The 27389-nt window shown below is 35.8% G+C and overlaps 1 protein-coding gene across 1 annotated transcript; it reads left to right on the top strand.

Annotated features, from left to right (window-relative positions):
• The first annotated feature begins 1513 nt into the window (after positions 1-1513).
• Positions 1514-26401, top strand: LOC109104596 (SWT1 RNA endoribonuclease homolog). The gene is given in 17 exon segments (XM_042777950.1): positions 1514-1568; positions 1818-1884; positions 3199-4264; positions 4543-4587; positions 4666-4795; positions 5013-5108; positions 5214-5402; positions 6223-6316; positions 6594-6751; positions 6868-7025; positions 7198-7336; positions 9176-9318; positions 9426-9577; positions 10294-10437; positions 19762-19828; positions 20449-20516; positions 25352-26401. Coding segments are annotated over 17 exon segments (2859 nt in total). The 3' UTR covers positions 25440-26401.
• The last annotated feature ends 988 nt before the right edge of the window (positions 26402-27389 follow it).

Here is a 27389-nt window from a genome sequence, read left to right as displayed (position 1 = left end):
AAACATTAATATCAATAGTAACCAAAACATAAACAATTATTGTCTGAATCAAAGATATCAAAGCATAAAGGTATCAAAGTATCAAAGTATCTGAATTGAATAAAAACCTGTAAAAGTTTCTAAGTCTGAGTCTATGAGTTTTCGAGTGAAGCCAAAGCTTGAAAGATAGAGTGACCAGAGAGTCTCAGAAGAGTCATATCTTGCAGAATGCACAGGGCTCTCTTATATACTATTGTTCCAGACAGAAGTTGTCATCTAAAACATAGAAAGACTATAATAATACATCATGACCTTCAAAAATAGTCTAGTCTGCGTCTCGGTTTTGGACCTCTTCCTCTTTTGAGATTTAAAATATTATACTAAGTGATAGTTCTTGGAAATACTGGCACAAAAGAACAAATATACGTGCACTTTAACTTATATGAAACAGACTCAGCTGATTACACAGTTAGAAATACTTGTCTATAACTCTGAAATTTCATATGAAGATATACCACAAAGTTTACCAAAGACATTTTTGAATATATATGTATATATATATATATGAAACGTATTAATATATATGAGACATATCATTAACATGGAATATTTTTGATCATTTAAATGAAACTTATCATTATGAATAAGATACATTTTGAATACGTGGATTTCTCAGAATTCCATTCACCAATGACATAATGGATAAATTCGTATGACATTTATGGTCCAGACAAAAACATCTAGTGATGCTGTAAGATGTAAGTTTTCTAGTATGTATATATATATCCCAATTGGCTTTTCAGCTTAGCCTTTTCTTTTCTTCTGCTCACATCACATGCTTTTTCATTATGATTATCATCTGTAACTGTTATCATTTGTGAATTAGTCTTTAAATAAATTGCAGTTTTACTGAAAGGCTTAGTCTCCCTGGATCTCTCAGTGGATCAAAAAGTAATTTGTAAGTTAAGTTATTACTGTTAATATTGTAGCAAAAATCGGAATGTAAATTTTTAAATCCAAAGCTAGATGTCTTCACCTTCTTATATTTTTCCCTATAAAAACTTTAATAATTTAATTGGTTTTGTTAATGAAAAGTGTACCCAATTATTATAGTATTTATTATAGTTTTTGTTATATTCTTTTATTCGTTTTTTTTATTATTATTTCTATTTAGTTTTTTTTTTTTTTAGTTTAGTAATTTTAGTACTTTAAGTACTTTCAACTAATTTCAGTTAGATGCCAAGACAACTAATATTAACTAATAATGTTTCTAGTATTTAATATTTTATTTCAGCTTCATTTCAATGAATGAAAACCGTTTTTTATCATTTTAGTTTAGCTAACAACACTGGTACATTTGAAGTAATATGATGTAAACACCGTTCAGCACTATAGTTTTACTGCTCTCCTCTTAAAAAGTAATGACCAACCAACCTGTGGAGATCTTACCTGTGGGGACACAGTATTTTTGATTTTTGAATGAAATTGTTTAAAAAATATGAAAAATATTATGTTCTGTATTAGGGTTTTGAGGATGTCAAGCAAGAAATCAAAATAATAACAAAACAAAAAAAAGAAGAAAAAAAAACATCAATAAAAATCTAAGTAGATTTTAATCTAGTTATTCCTAACATATGATTTATGCCTGAGATATATAAAGTTATTCTTAATCTAGTTATTCCTAACATATGATTTATGCCTGAGATATATATTTAAAATAATTGATCATTCAGTTTGGCGTGTTCATTCTCATTATATATTTAAAATAATTGATCATTCAGTTTGGCGTGTTCATTCTCATTCGTTATAGCATTAAATTATTAAAATTTTTTGGTCACAGGAGAGAGACGCAAAGAGATTCAGCAACCCAAAAAGAAAACACAAACATCATCATCGGCATGTAAGGTAGGTCTCAGGGTACAAAATATTTGTTAATTACAATTCACTTTTGAGTGTTTGTCATATACTTGTATATATTGCATATACCATATTGTATACAACTGACATCCTGTCATCTTTGCTGTGTCTGAGGATTTTTTAATTTACTTTAAAAAAAAAAAAAACAGATCTAGGCTCGACATTAAGACTTGTTATTTGCATCAGTCATTCACTTATCCGAGAAAAAAAGGTTACTTTGATTTATTTGTGTAAATGTAATTTATTCTGAACTGAAGTAATATTCTCATCAGTGTTCTGTGAGCACTTAAATCAGATTTCCTTCATAAAGGTCTGTTTTGTACCTTATTAAATCTATTCACTGTCTTTCATGACAAATAATTCTTAAATTTTCAATAAATTCAAAAAGAGTAGTAAGACACTATAGGGCTGATACCAATCATATGAAATCAGTATCAACAAAATCCATCTTTCCACAGCAGAAGAAAGCTGCATCTTTTAGAAATCATTTACACAGAAGCTCAGAAGTATCATGAATGCATGTACATTGCAGAATTACAAATGCATAAATAATGTTATGGGATTAATGTTTTAAATTAAATATTAAAAATGCAAAAATTCCAAATGCAATGATACCTTTAAATATGAAACTAAACCGCCAATAGGTGGCGCCAAGTGACTGTTTTAATGAGTGAGTGAGTCATTCAGTCATTCAACCGATTCGTTCAAACGGCTGATTCATTCAAGAATGAAGCAAGTGATTGAACAGTTAATTGAACAATTGACTGACTCGATTCGTTCAAAAATGCTGAATCATTTGGTCACGAAACAACATAGTGTCTTGATCAGAGATATGCAAGTTCTGCTGTGCATTTGTATGAAATTCTTTTCGTTGTCGAAAAAGAGCAAAAACAGTCAATATTATGTCTAAAATGTAAGTCACTATATATTAACATTAATATTTGTATATTGAACTGTTTTATAAAGTTAATGTCACATTTGCAAACAAGCTTATGATTGTGCTGTTGCTTAACTGTATCGTATGTTATGTCATAAATCCACTTGTCTAATAAAAGTGATTATCACACATGTTGTAATATAATAATAATGTAATGTAAAAGTTAAAAATGATCAGCATAATAAATGTAATTAAAACAAAGAAGAACCTAATAAAGGTGCTTAAAAGAAAGAAAGTAAATATAGAAAGTAAGTCATATCACATTTTTATATTTCCTGAATCACCGTTTTCTCACCAAAGAGTTATTGTGAGAGTTATCTATTCAATAAAACTTACCACTGGCTTCTTTTTCTAATAATTTGCAGTTCTGACCAAGACAAAGCTAAAGAGAGGAGGGCCACCGACTCAACATCAACAAGAGGATTTGAAGGAAGATTCAAGAAAACAGAAGTTAGAGACAGCAGGCGCAGGGAAGAAAGATCCCGAGAAAGCCAAGCAACAGAGAATTTCAGGCCAGTTTTCAAGTCACCTGTTACACATGAGAAAGAGCTACTAAATCCCAAAAGGAAGCATGAAAATGCGAGTCCCCATATCTCAGGGAGAAGCTCCAGCAGGCATGCTGCAACAAACCAGCCTTCTTCAAAAGAGTTGGAGAAAAAGAGACAGGAGCTGGTGTCGAGGAGATCCACAGCAGAGTATCCCAGGTGGACACCTGCAAAGGATGATTGTCCCCCGGAGAAACTCCAGGAGAAAAGGAGTAAGCTTGTGAAAAGGCCGTTGTCACCAGAGCTTCATGCTGAACCCAAACGAAGAGACATTAAAAACATCACCAATGCTGCACATGCAGAATCTCATTCTGAAGTTCAAAAGGAAATGATGAAGACGTTAATGGCCAGGAGGTCCAATAAGATCAACCATAATGTTGGTGCGCAGAGATCTCATAACAACTCCAAAGAAGCTTTGCCAGTAGTGAAACATGTAGACTCTGGATCTAAACTGAAATTACAAGAAGATGTTTCACCCAAGAAGCAAGAGCATGTACAGTTGGGGAATGAACCTGGTGTAATCTTAGGAGAAAAAAGGCCATCCTTTGGTGGTCCCACAGCAAAAGTCAGTTTCAAGATCTCAAAAAAAGCCAGTACTGTTAAAGCTTGGACAAACACGGATGTGTGTAATGTGAATTCTTCAGATGGCAGGACTCAAAGTACCGCTCAGCCTTCTTTCCCTGGTTCCACTCCTTCTAAACACAAATTTCTCATCTCACAGCAGCAAGGACAGAGGCTTCAAGAGGTTTCTGCTCAAACCTCTCATAAACCCACTTCTCTTAGCTCGTCACATCTGTCATCTATATCTCACCAAGTCCAGGAGGCACACACCGACAAAACAAGAGAGGTCACAACGCCGAACAATACTTCCTCCAAGGTTCAACATGTAAGTGGCTTGTGTTTGAACCAACTTCATAAAATTTTCACCATAGTTCTATAGCAGAATGCAGTAAGATCTACATGAGAGTGTTTACCAAAAAGTGGCTAAAAGGCTATTTGCAAACTGGTTAACATTATCCAATAGTCCTCGCAGCATTAATGACAACAGAAATGAAAATATGGTCCATTTTAGACCATATTTAAGAGGAGACAACAGTGAATTTGAACTTTATTAATGCTGCTGAATGTTAACATATCTCTAATAGGTGTTTTATACAATTTCAGGTAACTCCTCAGGAAGCCGCAGAGACCTTTGACTGCGACCATGAGGTTAACAACATTCTTAGGATTTTAGAATGAAATCTTCTGTGTTTGTTTGTTTCTCATTCTGTTTCGTTCATTGTTTAGATGGAGCTGGTGGAGGAGCTTCATCTGGCACGCTCTGAGAGGCGACTGGAGGTGAAGTTGGTGGAGAACTGTGGAGAGCTCACCTGCATGGACATTGACCCTCCAGAAGAGGGAGCCGGCACGATGCTAAGTAAAGTCACCTATGAATAAAAAAAAAAAAACAATATTACTTGAGTGGCTAAAGGCCCATTCACACTAAGAGCTGTAACTATAAATAAAATATAATTATAACAAACATAAAAACAACATAATAAACAATAACTGCTTTTTATTTAAATCATCATAATTGTATGATAAAGCATAATTGTGCTTTATTGTCTTTGTGTCTTTAACACATATATGTGAAGATCAACATAAACAGGGACTGCTTATTGTTCTGGATACCAATGTGCTGCTCAGCCACCTGGAGTTTGTAAAGAAGATTAGGTCACATGGTCTCGGTGGTAAGAAAAAAATAGTTTGTTTTTTTAAGTCTCTAGCTTTTTAACTTTAAAACATTTTAAGAGTTATGTGGGTGCAGCTTTTCACTTTGAACACGCTCATCACAGGGCTGGGGTTCCCCACTTTGCTGATCCCATGGGTTGTGCTGCAGGAGTTGGACTATCTGAAGAGTGGTAAACTCTCCAGCAAGGTGGAAGACAAAGCCAGACCTGCTGTCCACTACATTTATAGCTGCCTCAAAAGTCAGGAGCCCAGACTTGTGGGCCAGTCAATGCAGCAGGCCTCCCAAGCTGTTGGTGAGTAATTCTTATCCTGAAATGCATTATTATTTACATTTGTGATGTGCCTGTATTGTGTATTTACTTCTCTAGACATGTAAAAAGAAGTACACTTTGTCAAGGGGTAATAAAAATCATCTGCTGGGGCATTTCCATTAAAAAAAAAGACAAAAAAGAAACTCAACCTTAATTATTTTCTGTCTAATTTCATTTAAAGTTCATGCTAATTAGTTGTATGTATAATTAAAACAACTTTGAACAGTTGTATAATTAAAGTCATTACCTCTCAGCTGCGATATGTGTTTTTGTTAATCGAACTGGTCAAAATAAAATAAAGTATAAATATTACATTAAAAAATTATACATTTCTAAAAATATAAAAATAAAATCCAATTCTAAATATTAATAAATCCTATAAAAGTATATAAATTATGATATAATGACACTGCATTAAGGAGCACTGACATGTAATATTTGCATGCTCTGATTTAATTATTTTAAAATAATTAAATATAAAATTATAAGATCACACATGCAAAGTAATGTTAAAAAGTGTTTTACAGTTGTGTCATAAAATTGCATTGTGATACCAAAGACCACTTTGTCATACAGTCACCTACTTTAAAAATGATAAATCTCAAGCTCTTCCATAGTGCAGGGGAGTATGGTCAATACTAGCTCTAAAAGCATCCATGCATACCATAAAAAAATCCATTGGGATCATTATGTCACCTAGACACTTTTGACATAGTTGCACCACTCCTAATTTGCCATAGTACTGTGCATTCTATGGATCATATGAGTTCAGCCTTTGTCTCTTGGCTTTTCTTTCCTTTAGGTGGACCTGGTGTGGTAAATAATGATGACAGAGTGCTAGAGTGTTGTCTGCAGTATCAGGCTCTGTACCCAGAGGGAGCTCTAGTTCTTTGCACGTGAGTACAAATACTTAGACCTCTGTTTCTCCTCTAGGAATGTCTGCACATTAACAACATTCCCATTTGTTTGATCTGTATTGTCATTCGACAGCTAATGAAATGCAAGATGGCCATGTGTTTGCTTTATGAATGAAGATTATCTGATTTAATGATTGTATTTCAGCCATTAGTGTCACCCTGAAGAATATTCTTATTGAAGGTAGAGGACATGCCTTTCTGCTGCTCAAATATGTGTTTTCTCTCGCTCTCTCTCTCTCTGTTTTTTTTTTTGTAGCAATGATAAGAACCTATGCAGCAAGGCTCTGCTCAGCGGGGTGAAAGCCCTAAGTAAGGCAGACTTGGTAAAAGAGGTGGAGGGAACCAGCTCTACGATTCTAAACTACATTCATGCTCAGTCCACTGTGCCGCCCCCAGCTCGACCTGTAGAGAAAGGTCAGCTGTTTTCAGTGTCACTGGTTTAGCTTCATTAGTAGAATTTTTCTGAATACCTGATTTTTTCTTGCCTGAATGTAATGTCCTTTTGTTGCCACCTCCCTGTGTGAATGAAGCAGAGGAGAAAGGATCACACAAGAATAGACACAGCGATGCAGCGGAGGAACAACTGCTGAGTGAGTGTGTGTCCTTGCTGGAGTCCTGCCTCCAGGGGGCGCTGTCTGAAGTGCTTGAGGAAGAGATGAAGGCAGCTTATGGAGAACTGTGGACTGAGGTACCACTGCACTCTCTGCACACTGATCTGTTCATCTCTTAATTTTTTATGAAGTTTATATTAAGAGCTGCTCCTCATTCATCTAAGTGCATTAGTCACATCTAAAGTGTGATTCAGGGCTTAGATTTGCTGTAGTCCCATTGTCTGTGACTTTATCTGTTTGTGAATGCAGATAGTGTACGTGAAGCCTCCGTGGAATCTGGAGGGGCTGCTCAAGTGTTTTAAGAAGCACTGGATTGCTGTGTTCGGAAGCATTATTAAGAGGAGGCTGCTCAGCTGTGTGGAGATGCTGAGTGACTGTCTCTGTTCAGGTGTGTAAGTCTTACTACTTTAGTCTGATACTGATTACTATAATACATTAAAATCTTATTCTGCTCTAAATTAGAATCTAATTTTTACTTGAATTATATTCTAATTTGAGAATTTTGTTAAGTCTAATTCTATCCCATATGAAAATTGTATTTATATTCTATTCAAGAATTCTGTTGTTACACTGCCATTCAGATGTTTTTGGTCAGTAAATTTTTATTTCAAGAAGCATTAAATTTAATTAGCAATGATGCATTTAATTGATCAAATGTGACAGTAAAGACATTTATAATGTTACAAACGTTTTCTGTTTTTAAATAAATCCTGTTTCGTTTGAACTTTTTGTTAACCAAAGAATCCTGAGAAAAATGTATCATAGTTTAAAAAAATAAATACAAATTAAGCAGCATAACTGCAACATTGATAATAATAAGAAATGTTGTTTTACCAGCAGTCGGCATATTAGAATGATTTCTGAAGGATCATGTGACACTGAAGACTGGAATAATGACTGCTGAAAATTCAGCTTTGGCATCACAGGAATAAATTACATTTTAAAATGTATTAAAATAGAAAGTAATTATTTCAAATTACAATAATATTTCACAATATAACTGTTTTTACTGTATTATTGATCAATAATTGCAGCCTCGGTGAGCCTTCTTAAAAACAATTAAACAGAGTTAAACAATCATATAGACTCCAAACTCTATACAGTAGTGTATATTCACAAAAAGATTTCTTTATTCATAATTAATCATGCATTTCTGACACCCCTTTGTCAGATTCATTATTGGAATCTCTGAATTGTTGAATCTCAAAATCTCTGAATTGTCACCTTGTTATAACTGTAATTCCAACAGGATGGCAATATAGCAGTAAAATTCTATTCTGTCACAGTTTGTTTCCTCAAACTGAAAATGTGTAAGTAATTCACATAAACATGGCTAAACGTTATATAAGAAAGGACAAAAATGCATGCTGCTCTACCTGCTCCCCCTGCTGACTGTATGTCCTTTGTATGTCCTTCAGTTGCTTATTATGTCATTAAGGGGAAAGTTCACCCAAAAATGAAAATTCTGTCATCATTTACTCACCCTCAAGTTTTACCAAACCTGAACACACAAAAAAAGATATTTTGCAGACTGTAGGTAACCAAACAGTTGCTGGTCCCCTGTGACATTGATTGTGTGGGAAGAAAATACTATTGGGTAAATGATCACAGAAATATTTTTTTGGGTAAAATATTCCTTTAAAGGTTCCAAACTAAAAACCAGTATAATTGGTTTGTGTGTGTGTGTGTTTGTGTGTGTGTGCATGTGCATCTCTGAGTTTGTGGTTTTGATCCACACTCTGTTCTCATGTTGTGTGTGGAGTTATGACTTTGACCTCATTCTGCCAATCACTGCAGCAGGAGTATAACTGTGCCTTTCTTCTCTGCTGCCTTTGGCCATGAGCCCAGCCCAGCAGAGGGGAGGAAGTGAGTTTGTGCAGGAGTGGAGGGGTGGAAAAGTACCAGGGGCCTCCTGTTCTTGCCTAAATGTGATTTACTGCACTTTATAGTGCTGAGGGAGTGTCCTTCACTCATTTTGTCTGTTCTTTTGTTTTAGTGGGTTAGTGGTATGTGTCCAAGAGGTGATAAACGGGTGTCACTCCCACTTAGAGCTGTGAACGCATTTGTGAACTTTTGTATTCTGCCCACTTCTGCCTTTTTCCTATTATACCCAGTAATAGGAATGGATGGAATATATTGTGACACAGTAGAAAATGTGTCTGAACTGTATTGCAGATGGGCATGTGTACCTATCCTTTCTAAGCTCTTGTGTTGTGTCTGTCTGTAGACAGGTCCATAGAGCACGAATCTTTTCTCAGAGCTGTAAGATTGGCTGCAGAGCTACTGTCAGCACTGGCTAGCAGATCTCAGTACAACGGTCATGTAGCTCAAGCTCTCTCTACCATTCATATGCTACAGCAAAGACTACAGGTCAGTCTCATTATGATACAACAGTGGATAATTGTTTCATTCTTATTGCTCATGAACTGTGTGTGTGTGTGTGTGTGTGTGTGTGTGTGTGTGTGTGTGTGTGACAGTCTCCGAAAGCTCCAGTAGAGGGTGATGACACTGATAAAGAGGACTCTCTGATGGCAGAGATAGAGGAGGATGTAGCTCCGCCTCCTCGGACATCTCATGAGGAAGTTTGGGCGTTATTTGAGAGCATCTGGAACAACGTGTGTCAGATTAGGTGAGAGAGTCACTGACAGAGACTGAAGTGTATTTATTTTTCAACATGCACTACTGTTCAATAGTCTGGGCTCAGGAAGCGGTTTTTTTTTTTAAAATAAATTTTACTTATTCAGCTAGGATGCTTTAAATGGATCAAAGTTATCATTTTTACTAAGTACAAAATATTTATATTTTTAAATAAATGCTGTTCTTTTTTATCATGGTTTCCACAAAAATAAAGCACAAAAAGCAGCACAACTGTTTTCAATATTAATATAAATAAGATGTTTATTGCGCATTAAATCAGCATATAAGAATGATTTTTGAAGGATCATGTGACACTGAAGACTAGAGTAATGGCTGCTGAAAATTCAGCTTTGCCATCACAAGAATAAACTATCTTTTAAAAATATATTAAAAAAGAAATCTGTTATTTTAAGTTGTAATAATACTTTAATATTACTGTTTTTTACTGTATTTTTGAAACTTCTGTAACATCTTTCAAAAACATTACGTTCTTTTTTTGTTGTTGTTGTTTTGTGTTTTGTATTCAGTGTAGGTTTCATAGACACACTCTTCTAAAAAATAACACACTAAAAAAAACTGAAGAAATACCTAACAACATCAAACTATCCACTAACGACAAAAAAACAACAAACAGAAAGTTCACTGCATTACAGAGTTGTTTTACTGATGTGTTTTAATGTTTATTTCCGTTTGGTTCTCTCTCTTCAGTTCAGCTTTGTTCTCAGCGCTCAACTACACTCCAGGAACCACTGAGCCCAGCCAGCGATCTACCTCACCCCCGCCTCAGGAAGCCCTCTCCTGCCTGCAAAGGCTCTCCACTGCACTGAAACAGCTACTGGAGGCTCTTCAGAGGTACATGCTAATAACCACACACAATTGTGCAGTCCTAGAAGCATCTATTACCATTCCAATCATGTGTCTCCAAGCAGAATTTGCTCAGTGTGTGTCCTTAGTCACTTGAGCATGTCAGAGATACGTGTGTGTTACACGGGGGGGGGGGGGGGGGGGTCTTATTCTCATAATCGTCATTACATATTCATTATCAAATCCTTTCTTAATCCAGTGTCTCTGTGACTCACTTCCGTTGCTCAGCATTCCTGCAGCTTTTACGGCTCATAGCTTGCAGGCAGACGGATTTTACAATGACATGTCAATTTTTCCTGTAAATTAAGTTCTCTGCATCTCGTGAGCAGGAACTGTGGAGTGAGTCATAGCTGTAGTTACAAAGAGACACCTATTTTTTGTTGCAGTGTAATAACAGCCATGACTTACCTCACTGGCATACTGAAATTCCTGCTTGTGTCATTGACAGCCTCTTAATAAATATATAAATCACTAATAAAAAAATAAGGTCTCTAATAATTCTAAACTCTTATAAGCTAGCATATATGAAGATCTGTTTTTGTTGAGGTTTTTGTTTAGCAGAAAGAGGAAGCGTACACTTCATTCAGCACTGCAAATTAATGATTTGTCATGTGAAACGTGTGCTGCATTGTCTGTCTAATTGATTATATGCTCTTTGTTCTCATACAAGATGCCACACTCATGCATCAGTGCAAAAAATTGATTTGCACACCAACTTATTCATTTTATTCTAGTCTTTAATTATGACTTAATATGGTTATATTGATTGTGTTTGGAGAAAGATACAAAAAAAAAAAAAAAAATACCTAACTGAAGTGTGAGTTAATAAAATCCAGGTATTGTTCTCCCTAAACAAAGTCACGCACTTTGATCTTTTAAGTGTTCTCTTCTCCTTACCAATGACATGATCAGATATAAAGCCTTTCCACTATGTTAGTCATCTGTCTGACAGTGATGTCACGAATCAAACCTATATACTTATTCACTCATGCAGATGACCCGACTGAGTCATTACTCAATGTCATAGTGTTCATCTGAGCTTCAGGTTTGTTGCTTTTCTTCTAGGCTTGTTTTGACTTTTTTCTGCATTTCATTTTTGTGCATTTGAGTTTTCCCTTGCTTTCAGTTTAGTGTTTTTTTTAGGAGCCGTTTACATGACAGTGTTTTCAACCAAAAACGGGAATCTTTTTATGCGTTTTGCCTGTTTGTTTACATGAAAACAGCATTTTGGGGACTGAAAACGCATATTTTTGAAAACGGGTTTCAAAGTGCAAGTTTTAGAAAATGCCACCGTTATTGTTTCTGTGTAAACACCCAAAACGGAAATCTTTGAGAACGGTGACGTTATGCACTTGCATAATATGTGTTAAGTATGTAGACATGCGCAGTACATGTCGATTTTAAAGGCAAGCCAGAACAAACATACACAACATTAGTGGAGTATATGGTACTGTTGTTCCTGCTCAAGAGTTTGCTAACGCTTCTTCAGCAAAGTGTAGCTTTACTTTACCAATATTACAACCAACAACGGAGATGCATCATATACAACATATAATCACCATTTCCCTACAGGTACTGTTTACTAACAAGGTGACAGTGCCAACTACTGGCCTGGCATACATAATACAGCGTTTTTGACTGTTTTCACGGATGTGTAAATGCGAATCGTTTTGAAAACGTTGTCAGGTATACATGAAACTTGATACATGATACTTGAAAAAAAATGCAAGGGAAAAACTTGCATACATCGTTGTCGTGTAAACGTACCCTGAGAAATTAGGATGACATGGTTTGAAGGGAGATTAGGTTCTGTCTCCATGGATACAGCTAGACTCATTTTTATGTGCAGAAAGCAGACAGATGAGTCATCAGAGCTAACACACACACACACAAATGTGCAGCGCTGTTCTGTCCCCCTGTGTCCCTGAATGAGAAAGAGCATGCATAATTCAGGCTTTCTTGCTGAAAAAGCTTTTTCTTTCTGCTCCCTGCTTCATCTTGCCACTTACTCCACATTACATTCTCTCCTTCTCCCTCCCATTGGTGTCCATGCTGTCCATGCTTTAGAGTCCCCCCACCACCATTTCTCTCATCTATCCTCATCTTCACCCCCAAAATCTCACTCACAAAAATATCTAGATCAATCAAATTATATTAATAAAAATATCACATTATTGTATTTTCATACAACAGTATTTTCCGTCAGCAATCTCACATGTGTAGAATGTAAGCAGCTCATATTCATCTTGGCAACCATGTTAACAGGTTGCAGTATTCACACTGCACAGGGAGGCAGCACAACGCTGCATAACAGAAGCGATGCTGCAAGGAGAGTTTTGGCACTGAGCTTGTTTTTACTACATGGCACAATGACGTTGCACTATGAACCTGTGTCAACACAATCTGTGCAAATATAGATTTTTATTAAGCAATATAAAATATTGTAGTGACCTACTTAGCAATTCTTGGAAAAAAGGTTTTTCTGGTATGATGCAGTGAAAGGAATACAAACAGCTCTTCCCATTCAGTAAATCAGACTTTTATTTAATTTTGGTTTGGTTTGGTTTGTTTTTTTGTTTTATTTTCCACTGTTGCAATTATGCTGTTTTCTCATTGCTTACATGCTGCAGATACAGGACAGTTGAAACAGGTCTCAGTCCGGGCATGTTTAATCATGGCAGCAATATGTCCAAGTTTCTTAGACACTCTGTCTAAAATTAGAGGGTTTGTGTCTGTCTAAATTTCCCTCTTTTCTAACATCACACAGATTGTTAATGAGTAGATGCAGTGAATACTAATTTACACATTTTCTGATCCAAACACAATTGCAGGTCACTTACCACAGGGTCATTCAATTCAATTCAATTCATATTGCTTTATTGGCATGACATACTTAGGTACATATTGCCAAAGCATTGTACATAGCAAAAAAAAAAATAAAACAAATATAATATATATCCATAAAACAAATAAAACAAAATACATGTAAAATACATCAATATATACATATACATACATACACACACACACACATATTCAAATAAACACTGATGGTATTACTAATGTAGATGTGTTCACTCTTTACCTCTTAGTTTGTGGCATTTGTAAATATAATGTGCTACCAAAGAGGAAGCAGGTCCTTCACCAAGTAATATTTTTAATTTGTCATGTTCACGGAGTGACTGGAACTCAGGAGTGTTCTGCTGTATTTGACTGTACAGTGCGTCTCTTAAGGATGTGTATTTGTCACAGTGGAGGAGGAAGTGCTCCTCCGTCTCAACTGATCCTGATCTACATTCGTTACAGACTCGCTCTTCTCTAGGTAACCAGGTCTTTCTATGTCGTCCTCTCTCTATGGCCAGCTGGTGGTCACTCAGTCTGTACTTGGTCAGTAAATGTCTGTGTGTTATATTCCTGACTGAGAGCAGATAGTGAGCCATACTGTACTCTCTGTTGAGTTTCAGATAACACTGGAGACGACTTTGGTCTTTGGTTTGTTCTTTCCAATACTGTATGTATGTCTCCTTCTATTCATTCATAATTTCCTTGATTCTATGTTTTTCAGGATTGGTGATATTGAGTGCTTTGTTAGTCAGGTCGGACACCATTACACAAATATGACTTTTATGAGCACTCTTTTTTTGTGTTTTTTAGTGCTTTAAAATGAAGAGAATCTTCCGAACTAGAGTTTAAGTGGATCCAAAACTTTAAAACTCTTTTTTTAATGATTAGATTTAGGGGGAAGACGGCCTAACTCTGCTCTGCAGGCATTATTAGGGGTGTTTCTGTGCACATGCAGGATGCTTCTGCAGAACTCGACATGCAGAGCTTCTAAAGGGTGTTTTTGTGCCAGTCTTTATGGCTCGAGTTACTCGCTGGGCCCCAGATCTCGCTTCCATACAGGGCAATGGGCAGAATGACACTATCGAAGATCTTTGTCCAAATTCTGATGGGGATGTTTATTTTGAATAATTTAATTCGTATAGCGTGCAGTGCCCTGCGGGCTTTTATAAGTAATGTTTTAATTGCCAATTTGAAATTTCCAGTGGGAGTTAAAACCAGACCAAGATAAGTATATTGTAAAGCATGTTGAAGTGCGGTGTTGTTTAAAGTAAATAAATGTTTATGTTCTAGATTTCTGGGTTTTTTCTGAAATATCATAATCTTAGTTTTTGGGATGTTGATGTCTAAGGCCCAGTCCTGGCAGTATTTAGTTAAAATGTCAAGGTTGTTCTGGAGACTTTCTGGTGTTTTAGATAGAATTAGCAAGTCGTCTGCATACAGTAAATATTTGACTTCTGTGTCGAATAATTGTAGTCCTGGACTGTTTGATTGGTCCAGTAGATCTGCCAGTTCATTGATATACATGTTAAATAAAGTCGGGCTGAGGCAGCAGCCCTGTCTCACTCCTCGCTGTTGAGGAAAATAGTCTGTCCTTTGCTGTCCAATTTTTACTGCACATTTATTTTGGTTATACATGTTTTTAATTAAGTCATATATTTTACCCCCTATGCCACTTTGAATGATTTTATAAAACAAACCATTATGCCAAATGGAATCAAAAGCCTTCTTAAAATCTATAAAGCATGCAAATATTTTTCCATCTTTCTTTTGGTGTACATGTTGATTTATTAGCGTGTGTAGTGTGTGAATATGGTCAGTGGTTCGATGTTTAGGGAGGAAGCCAATCTGAGATTTGCTGATGACATTGTGCTGCTTTAAGAAAGATGAAATCCGAGAGTTGATTATAGAGCAAAATACTTTTCCCAAATTACTGGTTACACAGATCCCTCTGTAGTTATTAGGATCGGTTTTGTCTCCACTTTTAAAGATAGGAGAGATGAGTCCTGTGTTCCAGACCTCAGGAAAAACACCTGAACTCAAAATCAAATTAAAAAGTTTGATTAATGCAATTTGCAATTCAGGAGAGCTGTTTTTAAGCATCTCGTTCTTTATGTTGTCAGGGCCACAGGACTTCTTACATTTGAGGGATTTCAGTTTTCCACTAAGTTCTTGTTGGGTTATTGGATAATCTAGTGGATTTTGGTTGTTTTTGATGCATGATTCAAGAGCATTCAATTTTACGATGACTTTTAACTGGTTGGGATTATTCAGAGGGTCAGTTTGATCTGTATAGAGCTTCTCAAAATAATCTTTCCAAATCTGACCATCTTGTTTGGCTAACTCTTGTGGCTTTGTCTTGTTCAGACTGTTCCACATGCTCCAGAACTGACCCTGATCAATTGAGTTTTCCATCTTCTGAAGTGTGTTGTTATAATAATCCAGTTTCTTCTGTCTCACTGTGTTTTTGTATTGTTTCAGGAGTTCTGAGTGTTTTGAGCGTAATTCTAAATTGACCGGATCTTTGTGTTTTTTGATTTGAAATGAATCGTAGCTCTTTTCTTATTGTTTTACATTCATGTTCAAACCACTTTTCAGAAGGTTTTTGTTTAGCTCTATTTTTGTGTTTATATGTGGTAGTTTCATTTAAATGAGCCTTTTTTGATATATTTTCAAAAATGTCATTAATATGTTTAATTGCTAAATTCATTCCTTTCCAATTATTATCATATGTTGAATTGTTAAATAGTGTTATGGAACTGACAATTTCATTTGACTTCAATTCTTTAATATATGTTTCAGCAGCACTACGAGTCCATCTATATGGTGTTTTGAGTTTATGTAGATGAATTGGCTTTTTATGAATTGCCCTTGATTTGCTGTTTCCCCTTTAATGAAGAGATTGATCTGGCTGTGATCAGACAGGGGCGACTGAGCTTTGATGGTAAAATGCACTGAAATGGGAAGGGCTTATCTTTGATATAGCATAATCTACAACACTGTTCCCGAGATCTGAGCTATATGTAAATTGTCCACAGGAATCTCCTTTGATTCTACCATTGAGGATATAAAGACCTAAAGTTTGACAAAGGTGGGCTACCTCTTTCCCGTGTCTACTGACTCCAGTATCCTGGTTATTTCTTCTAGGTAGAGTACTGAAGAGATCTTGGGGTATATGTGTGAACAGATGTTTATCTCCTGAATTATCAATATAGTCTAATTCTGAACCAGTTCGAGCATTTAAATCTCCACATAATAAAATTTTCCCGAGAGTTTGATATTGATTAATTTCTTCTTGTAAAGCGTGGAATACTTCATCGTCGTAGTATGGGGAATCTGATGGAGCAATATAAACTCCACAGATAAAAAGGTCATCTAGAATTCCAAAGCTTTTATCCAATTTTAACCAAATGTGATTTTTGTCTTGCTGTACTGGTGATGTAAAAGGGGAAAGGTCATTTTTTATCCATATGACTAAACCTCCAGAATCTCTACCACGATGTACTGAGTTGAGTTTCCATGAGGGCACTATGATTTCAGAGTAACCTGAAGGACACTGAGTGGACACGTCTGATCTACACCATGTTTCTGCTAGAATTAGGATGTCAACATTTGTGATGCTATTTAAAAATTCTGTGTTTGTGCTTTTTAATCCAAATGTTTTAGAGCACAAACCCTGAACATTCCAAAAGCTAATATTTAACATTTTGATATGATCAGCGATTAAGCAATACTGCTGTTTATCTGGAGGCAAAACCAAAAACAAAAGCTTTTATAAATAAAAATAAAATAAATATGAAAATAAAATAAATAAAATAACTAAGTAATAGTAATAGTAGAGCAAGTAGAAAAGGTAGTGAAACTGATTAAAATAATCATTGTGAATAATGACTAAAAAATAACAATAATACTATAGTAAAAACAATAACAACAATTGATAATAAAACTAATCACAATGATAATAATTATTGTTTGTGAACAGTGCTTGTAGATTTCAGTTGAGCATTTTGTTGCAGAGAAGGGTTAGCAGTCGTTTAATTTCCCACATCACTAATGGGGAGTAGGTCCTGAGCGGATGATGAGGGCGTCTGCTGGGACAGTACCTGGGCATAGCTGGGTGTCCGGCGCTGGGATCGGCCTCCAGTGTAGAGCTGACTCTCCTGCTGTCTGTGAGACCATCCTGAAGTCCTGGGTTGTCTGTGACAGTCTCGTGGTGGTCTTGAGTGAGATGAAGGTCCAGATGCCTCAAACGGCTGCATTCTCACGTTTCTTTTAGCTCCTCTATAGTCGGTTGTTTGAAAGCGTCCAAGAGCAACATCTTTGATAGCTTTGGCAAAGATCCTGACTCCATCCTGATTGAGGTGGAGCCCGTCATACAGGTGCCATGGTCTTACAGAGCTATGATGGACTAAGTGCACGTTGGGCAGACTGGAACAGGAGTGACGGACCTCCTCGTTGATCTGATCGATCACAGAGGGTGGGACGTCGAGCCGTGGGAGCAAGGTGGAGACCAGAACACGTGAAGTGGGGAATGTCTGTGAGGCTTTCTCTGCCATCTCATGTATTGCCTTAGCTGTACCTTCATTTAACTGATGGAGGTCATTCGTACCTGTGTGAATGATAACACACTGGGGGCTGCCGAGATCATCATTGGTGAGCAGTTCATGAACGCGTTCTGTGTTTCTGCAGTGGAGCGCTAGGACTCTCTGTCTGGGGAAGAGTTTCTTGGGTTCAATGTTCTTTCCAGTGGAGTCCATCAGAAGAAGCACTGAGGTCTGAGTCGCCCTGTGTGACGGTGGTGGTGTGTGAGCGCGCTCCTTCACTGAGTCTGCAGGTGCAGAGCTGCGTGACGTCGCTTCATGATGGAGCCGCAGGTTACTCTCAGTGCAGCTGTTGTTGGGAGATTCCCTGTCCTTGTTTTTAAGCTCTAAACACATTGCAGTCTGTTCTTTCAGCTTTTCTTTTAACTCGTGGATGTTTTTCTCAAACTTTCTTTCTCTCTGTATTGAGTCCTCTTTCATTTTTGACATTTCAGCCTCAAGTTTCATGTTGATGTTGTGCAGCTCCTTAATTTCAGCCTTGAGATCATTAATGGTATATTGATCTGGGCGGCTCAGGATGAGCTGCTTTAATTCTGACACCTCCATCTCTAGAAGAGCCATCTTCTGGGGAAGACACTGGATATATCTGGGAGCATGTGTGGCCTGCTCAGTCATCAGTTCATCAGATGGGGCCGGAGATGTGCTGACCGGAGAGTAGGGCAGCAATTCATTCTCATCTTCAGATTCCTCTTTAACACTGCAAGCTGTTTCCTCCTCAACTATCCGCTTTAATAGGGGAAATGATTTTTCGAAAGCTTGGAGACTAGCTTCATTTCCTTGAATTAAGACTGTTCCACTGTTGTACAGATTGATGGTTTGGAAATGGGAGGAGTGGTCAGCTGATTCAAAAATGCAGATCTGACATCCTTTACAGATTCCCTTCTTCTTAGTGTAGGGGAAATATTTACTAATAACACTTTTCCATATGAGGCTTCTCTCTGTATAGAAGATCAGATTTGTCCTCTTTTCTTGAGATGTCATATCAACATAAAGAGATTCAGGGTATTCATGTAACAGTGTCTGTTTAAAGGCTTTTCTTTTGTCTCCTTTAATGTCTGCAGGATAAACAATCTCCATGGCAACCGCTGAATGCATCCGTTATTGACAGTTGAGATTTATATGATGCTGGTAATTGTTGTTAATAAAAATAATATATATAATATATTTATATTATATATAAATCTTCTTAATGGCGTACTGTAAAGTGGTGTTGATGAAGGCAGTGTTAGTGTCTTCTTGAGTTGCGCTGCTGTACCGTACTGCTGTATGTAGTCGCTCCGAGCGCTCTCGCTGCGGCCGATGCTGCTGTCAGTCACAATTGCGGCTCCTCCAATGAAGCGATTAAAAGTTGCTTTGCTTTTTTTTTTTGCTTTGCTTTGTTTCTGTACTCTTATATTTCCATAAGTGTTAAAACACAGGCTTTTTATGAGCTTTTGCCTCAATTAACAGCAGTCCTCTCTCTCTCTCTCTGTGTGTGTGTCTCTCTCTCTCTGTGTATGTGTGACTAAAAAAAAACACTCATTCACCCTTGGGCAACCTCGATGGTTCAAGTATCAGCTCAGATCTTTCACCACTAGAAAACACTAACCTGCAAATGATTATTTGATAGATTCACTGATTTATCTGATATATTTGTTCAAAAGCTGCCTCTTTACTTATGGTTAATGATAAATGTATAAGTGTGCTCTGGTACACTGATGCATATTAAAATCACACACAGGATTCTCACTGGTAATATCAGGCAATGACGACAAATATTATACACATGAGGGATATAATATGTATATAAGTGATAAAATTAAAGGTAAAATGTAAATACATGAAAGTAAAGATAACATTAAAGTACAATTAAAGGTTTCCCCTCCCACAGGCTGTTATCTGCGGAAAGCAGTGTTCAAGATGCACAGTCACTTCTCTCCTTCATTCAGACCAGTGAGGTAAGAAAAAAAAGGCCACTAAAGATAATACTTTTTACTAGTCATACCCATGGTTATATGGTATAGAACAACAACAGGTTGGGAAATTGATGGGGAGAGAAAAAAAATAATAATAAAAAAATAATATATATATATATATATATATATATATATATATATATATATATATATATATATATATATAAGCAATTTATTACTTGTCAAAACTGAATTTTCAGCAGCCATTACTCTAGACTTTAGTATCACATGATTCTTCAGAAATGATTCTAATATGCTGATTTGCCATTCAGATAACTCAAGTAATTTCTCATTATCATCATTTTAACAGTGATACTTCATTAGAAAGTTCACAGAAGCAGCATTTATTTTGAAATAGAAATATATTTACTGTAACTTCTGATCAATTCAATGCATCCTTGCTGAATAAAAGTATTAATTTCGCTCTCCCACAACCCTCTACCCAACTAAAAAAAATAAAAATAAAAAAAATCTTACTGACCCCAACATTTTGAACTTTAACAATACATTCAGCATAAATCTAAGGTGGTGATTATCTAGTACATGTGTGTTGGGCTGTACGTTGTGTACTTGATGTTAACAGATATGCTTTCTACTTTCAGATTGCTGCTATGGAGCCATGTTTCACTGCCAGGGAGCTATTTGATTGTGTGTCTCAACAGGAATACCGGTTAGTTAAGAGTCATGAGATAGATGAGACTCATTACTTTATCTGTAAGTCATACTCGCATTCTTTTGCTTTTATTATCCTGGCTACGTGTGTAGAGCAGTTTGTTCTGTTCTGATCGTTTCAACACTGCACACTTTCAGCAGAAAGGCATTTCAGCTGGAGCACAGTATGCTGTTCTCAGGTCAGTGCTCACTTCAGCAGGCTTCTGCAGACATCTACTGTCTCAGAGAATTAGTTTCCACTTTAAGAGTGTTACTGCATCAAAATCTTACCCAAACTTCAGAAGACAGTTCTGGTTTGAATGGCAAAGTGAGTCATGACCTGTTCATTGTTCGTTGTGTACATGTGATATTGAAATCCAATTAGGTGATCCGTTCAAAAGCTTAGGGGGCAGGAAGGTTTTTTTTTTTTTTTTTAAGAATTTAATACTCTTAATGCAAGGATGCATTAAAATTGATCAAAAAATACAGCAAAGAATTTTACAATGTTACAAAAAAATCTTTCAAATACATTATTTTGAACTTCCTATTCATCAAAGAATCAACAAGATAAAAAAAGAAAAAATTATATTTTAAACATCAAAAAAATTTTAAAATGAATACAACTTTTATCATATCTCAAATAAATCAAATCTCTATTAAAAAAATAGACTAAACAGATTTTCATTTCAGCATATGTCTAGTTAAAATTTTGATTGAATATCTAAGAAATTCTCTCTCAGCTAAAGGTATAAATCATACAGGGTATATACACAAATCAAGTTAGATCTAGTTCTCTGACATTGCATAGCATTCTGTGCAAAAACTCTCACTAATGTGGCACCTGTGTAATAACAGGTTATGCTGAAAAATGTCCTCTTGTGCACTCTAAATCACACTTTAACACTGAGGAAAGCATTAATGATACATAGAGTGCACTTAATGATGCATCTCCTCTTTCCCTTAAGTCGTTAACCAGTATACACAATTCTGGTATTCTGGTAAGATATTTCGCAATTTATTCCTAGCAGTGTACAAAGGTGTTTGTGAAACTTGTTCTAACTGGAAACTAGAACATAAGCATGTTGCACATCTATCTTGCCTCAAAGATTTTCATATCGCCAGTGTGATGATTTTGATTATGATGATGTTGATGCTCCAGGCTAATGGGGAGGGCTGAATATAATACTACAAATGAATGCTAATTATTGAGTGTATAAAGACTCTAATGTGATTGAACTCATAAATATTAAGATTTGCATTGATTTGGTTTTATGCCATTTTACTATAGAAGAGACTATAGCACTATGGCACTGTTTCTTCAGTTGTCATTGCAATGATATATAATAATTTTAAAATTAATCTTTCATAGGATATATAACAAATAAATTATATAACAATATAAAAAAAAAAACAGAAATAAAAAAAAAATACTATATCAATCAGTTATAATACAACATTTTTATATTGTTCTATATATCATAGTGTATCCATATACTAGATGCGCATAACGTTATTGCAAAATTCTAAATTTAGCATGCTCTAATTTGCAAATTTTACTTAAGGGAAGGCTTTGCTCAGTTTACTGAAATGTATTGTGGTGTGTACTAATCAACTTAGTAACTAACCAATCCTACTACTGTGGAAGCATGGCTTGTGAATATGTATGTTTAATTTAAATTGTTGGTTCTGGTTTTTTAAACTTCACTCCAGAGCAAAGTCTTCATCTCTCTAATTCACTTTCACCATAATTTATTTAATGATTAATATATTAAGATAGATTGTTGCTTACAATCTTTCAATCTGAGTTTGTATAGCATATCTTGTTGGTTCTGGTTTTTTAATCTCATTTGTAATAGTTTATTAAGCAGGATTGCCACTTGCAAACTTTGATTCTGCGTGTGTTTGTCAAGGCTTTGTTAGTCTGTGTCTTCAGGGCCGAAGAAGATGTTCGTTGATAAACCTTATCAGTCTAGTGTAGCTACACGCTTGCGCACACATTTGTGGAGCCGTTGACAGCTGATCTTTAGCAGCTTACTTACCTCAGCTCAGTCAATGAACCGTGACACCCAAGAACTCAGTGACCTTATTTCATGCACTAATCCACGCGTTTCAAATGCTTGCTTTAATGGGCCTGATCAGAACGGGCAGAGACTGTATGCCAATGCACACAGACACAAAATGATCAGGTCATGTGCCCAAACTGTGGTGGCATAACTGAATAACACCCACAAATACATAAGAAGCATACATTATCAGTTGCCTCAATGTGACCTGTTACATAACAAACTGGTTTCAGTAAGCTATCAGGCTTTGCTTCGGCTTTCTGAACATTTCATATCTTTTGAAAGACTTTAGAGGCCAGTTGGGCTGTCATCTCATGTAATATTGATTTGTGGCCTCAATATGATCCCCCCGAAGTTAATCTGTAACTAAAAGCACCAGTATATGTTTTACGGTACCAGAAAGAGTTATTCAACTGAACATCTTGTCTCTAGGTGCTAAATCTCACAACAGGGTTCATATCTAAGCAACCAGGCACAGGGCTGACGCTGTCAACTTGTGACGTCTGAGACACTGCTGCAGCTTTTGTCTGATGTTCAGTGCTGCGTGTTTGTTTTCGAGCAAGCACCATCACTGTGGTGTTATGTTCTGTTGTCGATTTGTTAAGGATTGGCTTCATAAAGAATTCAATCTGCTGTCTGTTGACTTTCTCGCTTCCAAATGGGAGCTGCCCACATGTTGTACGGTTGCCATGGCAGCACTGTTGTGAAGTGGATAATTGAAAGGCTGAAGGAATGGAGTCCTTTACGTGTTCACCACAAACCACATCCCATACCTTTTAGCGCACAATTTTTTTTTATTTGTTTTGGAGAAAAAAGGGGTTATAGCCTATAAATAGGTCAAATGCTGTTAAATACTGTATACTATTGCTCAAAAGTTTGGGGTCATTAGAATTATTTTTTTTTTTTAAGAAATGATTACTTTTATCCAGCAAAGATGCATTAAATTGATCAAAAGTGACAGTTAAGAACACTTTCTATGCATTCAATATTTTAAATTGTAATAATATTTCAGTGAACTTCTATGCATCAAAGAATAAAAAAAAGAACAGCTTTCACAAAAATATCAAGCAGCACAACTTTTTTAAACATTGATAATGAGAAATGTTTCTTGAGCTGAAAATCGACATATTAGAATGATTTCTGAAGGATCATGTAATTGTAATAATATTTCAGTATTACTTTATTCTTTACTATATATCATATAATTAAAACAATTATTACTTTATTCTTTACTATATTTGTGATCATATAAATGCAGCATTGGTCAGCACAAGATATTTCTTTCAAAAAACATTAAAAAGTCTTACTGACCCCAGATTTTGCACAGTATAGTGTAGTGGTTATAAGTATTAGAGATGCACTGAAGATCATTTTCATCATATGGCCAATATTATAATTCTGTCTTAAGTAAATAAATAGTAAAACATTAAAACTAAAACCAGTCATTTTAATGACATCATAATGTACATTCTGAAACATTGATATTCTTTTTCAAAACTTAGATTACATTTGGCAATTCAAAATAAATAAATTAAAAACACAAAAAGTATTTTTAATGAAGTGAGCAAAGACAGCATTCAAGGTCATTATATATACCAGCTTAGTGAGGGTTTAAAATTCATAAGGGTCATTATATATACCAGCTTAGTGAGGGTTTGCACTGGAGAAGGACAAGTGCATGCATTCCTAACTTTTTTTTTTGGGTGGGGGGGTAGTTATGTAACATTCATTGGGGAACAGAACATTTGAACAAAACAAGGCAACAAGTTGCAAGAAATAGAGGGAGGAGAGAAATAAAGTAACACAATAATGGCCTTCATTCAAGTCAGTTGTGAAACACTGTGCCAGGGAGAGAGAGAGCAGACAGCCTGTGTGACTGTGACTCAAGAGATTTCTGCAATTGTTTAAATGCCTTTCCTTTCCCATGAACACTAGTAATAAACACGGGGAACAATTTCATTGTAGACAGTAAAGCATTTCCTATAGATATATAAAGTTAACAGCACGCTAACTTAGAGTGCAATTGCCTTGTATTTAAATACAATTTTTTTTTACCATTTTTGTTGGATTTTTACATCAAAATCGGTCATAATTTAGAAACAAAAGACAATTTTCTTCCCAGATTTTAGCCCTCTGATTTAAACACTTCAATTTTAACCCATAAAAAACTATTATAATTGGCAGTAAAATGCTGCAGAATTCATTATTAAAGTAAAAAAAAAACTTATTATAAATATATAAATATATGAAGTGTCCTCATCAGGTCTCTGCAAAGTCATTTCTTCAACCACCTTCTCTCGACCTCTTTCGTTTCTCTCTTTCGTGTATGAGAACCACAGGCAGTGTAGCGGAAGTTATCCTGTGTGAAGTGAAACCGAAGGAACAATCAGGGACACTAACAACTGTTTAGGCGAATCAAATCTTCATTGCTTGATCTACTTACTGTTCCGACCTTCATCCCATCTGCTTCTATTTTGTATCAAATAGAGAAGAACAATGAAGAATGTTGTCACCCTTTTAGTCCCCCAAAAAAAAGAAAACTGCCATCGTTTATGCACACTCATGTCGTTCCAAACTTGTATGTTCTTATTATTTCAGTGGAACACAGAAGGAGAAGTATTTGAATACTAATAATAATATAGAATTATTTATTTATATTTTTTGTTTAGAATACTACAGAATAACGTAAAGTCACAATTAGCAATAACCTTCTTGTTTTATTTTGTGATGGAAATAAGCTTCCTTACAAACATGATAGATCAGTCTTATGTGTATATGTGTGTGTCCTCAGGGAGAAGCTGTGTGTGGGTGGAGCGCAGCTGTCTGAGCTGTATGCCAATCTGGAATACTGTGCTGCTGCTCTGAGCTCTTGGCCCTGATTTACCACCCGACTTTCCATGTTTGGACCCAGTCAACTGTGCGCTTACTATCAGACCAGACTCCTTTGGACCGCCCTGGTTTTGATAGCAGAGTCATTATCTACTGGAACCAAAGGTGCATCAGCCTGCTGATCCTCTGTCCTTGTACCAACCTGTAGCAGAGTTAGTGTGTCAGCCACATGAGCCTGACTTATTATGCAAAAGCATCTAGGCATCAAGGGCTATCAGTCTATATAAACTGGAATTCAAGAAGTTGGACTGTGTTCTAGTTCTTATTTTGCAGTTATAATCGTTGATATATTTTTTTAATTGTATTAAATTATTTGGACTATTCATTCACCATACTTTATAAGTAATGCGTCCCATTTTGGGAAAGTTTTAGTGATGCTTACAATAATTGTTAAAGGTTTGTTAGTGCTTTTGGTGTTTTATTCTGAAGAATGTAAAACTGCTATATGTTCAATTGCTGCTGTGCCACTTAAATGTCCTCCTGATGTCTGGGAGCTGTTGTGGTAACAGGTTATTATGTGTTCAGAGAGAAACTGAGGTATTATTTCATGACACTTTCTCACACGACATTCAGTGCTGTGAGCCTTTCAGTAAGTAGCGAGTGCGATAGTGAGTCACGTGTTATAAGCCAGTTTTCTTGGGCGTCAGTCTAGCCACACTTCTGGAAACTATCCTGAAATCCACTTATTTGTTCCATGATTCTAAGAAGGTACATTTCGTCACCAAATAAGTTAATTATGTCACTTACACGGTTTAGGTCTGATAAGCTGCTGTCATTTCTTCTTCTCGTTGTAAATCTTAGTTCTGTCAATGCATATGAAATACCAGCACCAACATGATCCTCAGTCATTTATGAACGATTTTATTTTATTAATATTCCCTGATTTCATGTGAAACAGTATCTATGCATAACATGTTTTATTTGTATTAAAGTGTGAATAGTTCAAAAAGAATATATAGTTTCCTTTATATATATATATATATATATATATATATATATTTGGATTTCGATTAAAATATTTAAGCATCAATGACTTGTTTCTTTTTTGAGCACTATAACATCAAAATATTAATCTGAGTTTCTGGTTTGTAAAGCAGCACTGTGACATCACAGTTTGAGGGCTTTACGGGATTATGGGAACAGTGATGATGACCATCTTGAGATTCCACAAATGCTCAATGACATTATCAACATAAGAGCTGTGTTCATAGGTCACTGAGGTCAAAAGACATGATTACAGTATTTAACTGATTTTGCAGTGTTTTTAATTCTTTTATGCCATGCACATGTAGATGGACAAGAAAATTTTTATATTTTAATATTATAAATATATTTTTAATATTTTGTCATAACGTCCTTTTACATTTGACAGCTGTGGTACAGAACGCCGGCTTCAGCGTCAGCAGCAACGCACGCATGCGTCGTGGTAACGTTACTCTTGCGAATGTTCTTCGAAGACTGATATGGAAGAGAATCAATTGTTAAATAATAAGTCGTTATTTTTGTTTCTTTGTACACAAAAAAACTACCCTCGTAACTACATAAAAAAAATTAATAACAACTAATTTTATGAAAATGAAGATCCTAACATCCTTACTACGTTAACTTTCTGGGCCTTGAATGTGTGAGTTGCATTGCTGTTTATGCAGGGACAGAAAGCTCTCTGATTTCATCAAAAATATCTTAATTTGTGTTCCGAAGATGAACGAAGGTCTCGCGGTTTTGGAACGACATGAAGGTGAGTAATTAATGACATTTTTCATTTTTGGATGAACTAACGTTAGCCCTTCAATGTACGAACGTGAGTTAAGTTATAGAATATTTTTTCACCCCAATAAATGACCAAATTATATGTTAATGTATAAAAATGGAACAAGATAACACCCTGCAAGATCTAGAGACACGTTTTTAAAATGCAAAATTATGATTTTAACTTTAGT

This window comes from Cyprinus carpio, chromosome A20 (assembly GCF_018340385.1).
Source record: "Cyprinus carpio isolate SPL01 chromosome A20, ASM1834038v1, whole genome shotgun sequence".
NCBI classification, from domain to species: domain Eukaryota; kingdom Metazoa; phylum Chordata; class Actinopteri; order Cypriniformes; family Cyprinidae; genus Cyprinus; species Cyprinus carpio.
Note: the sequence above shows the minus strand (reverse complement) of the source record. Positions and strands in the feature narration are given on the sequence as shown.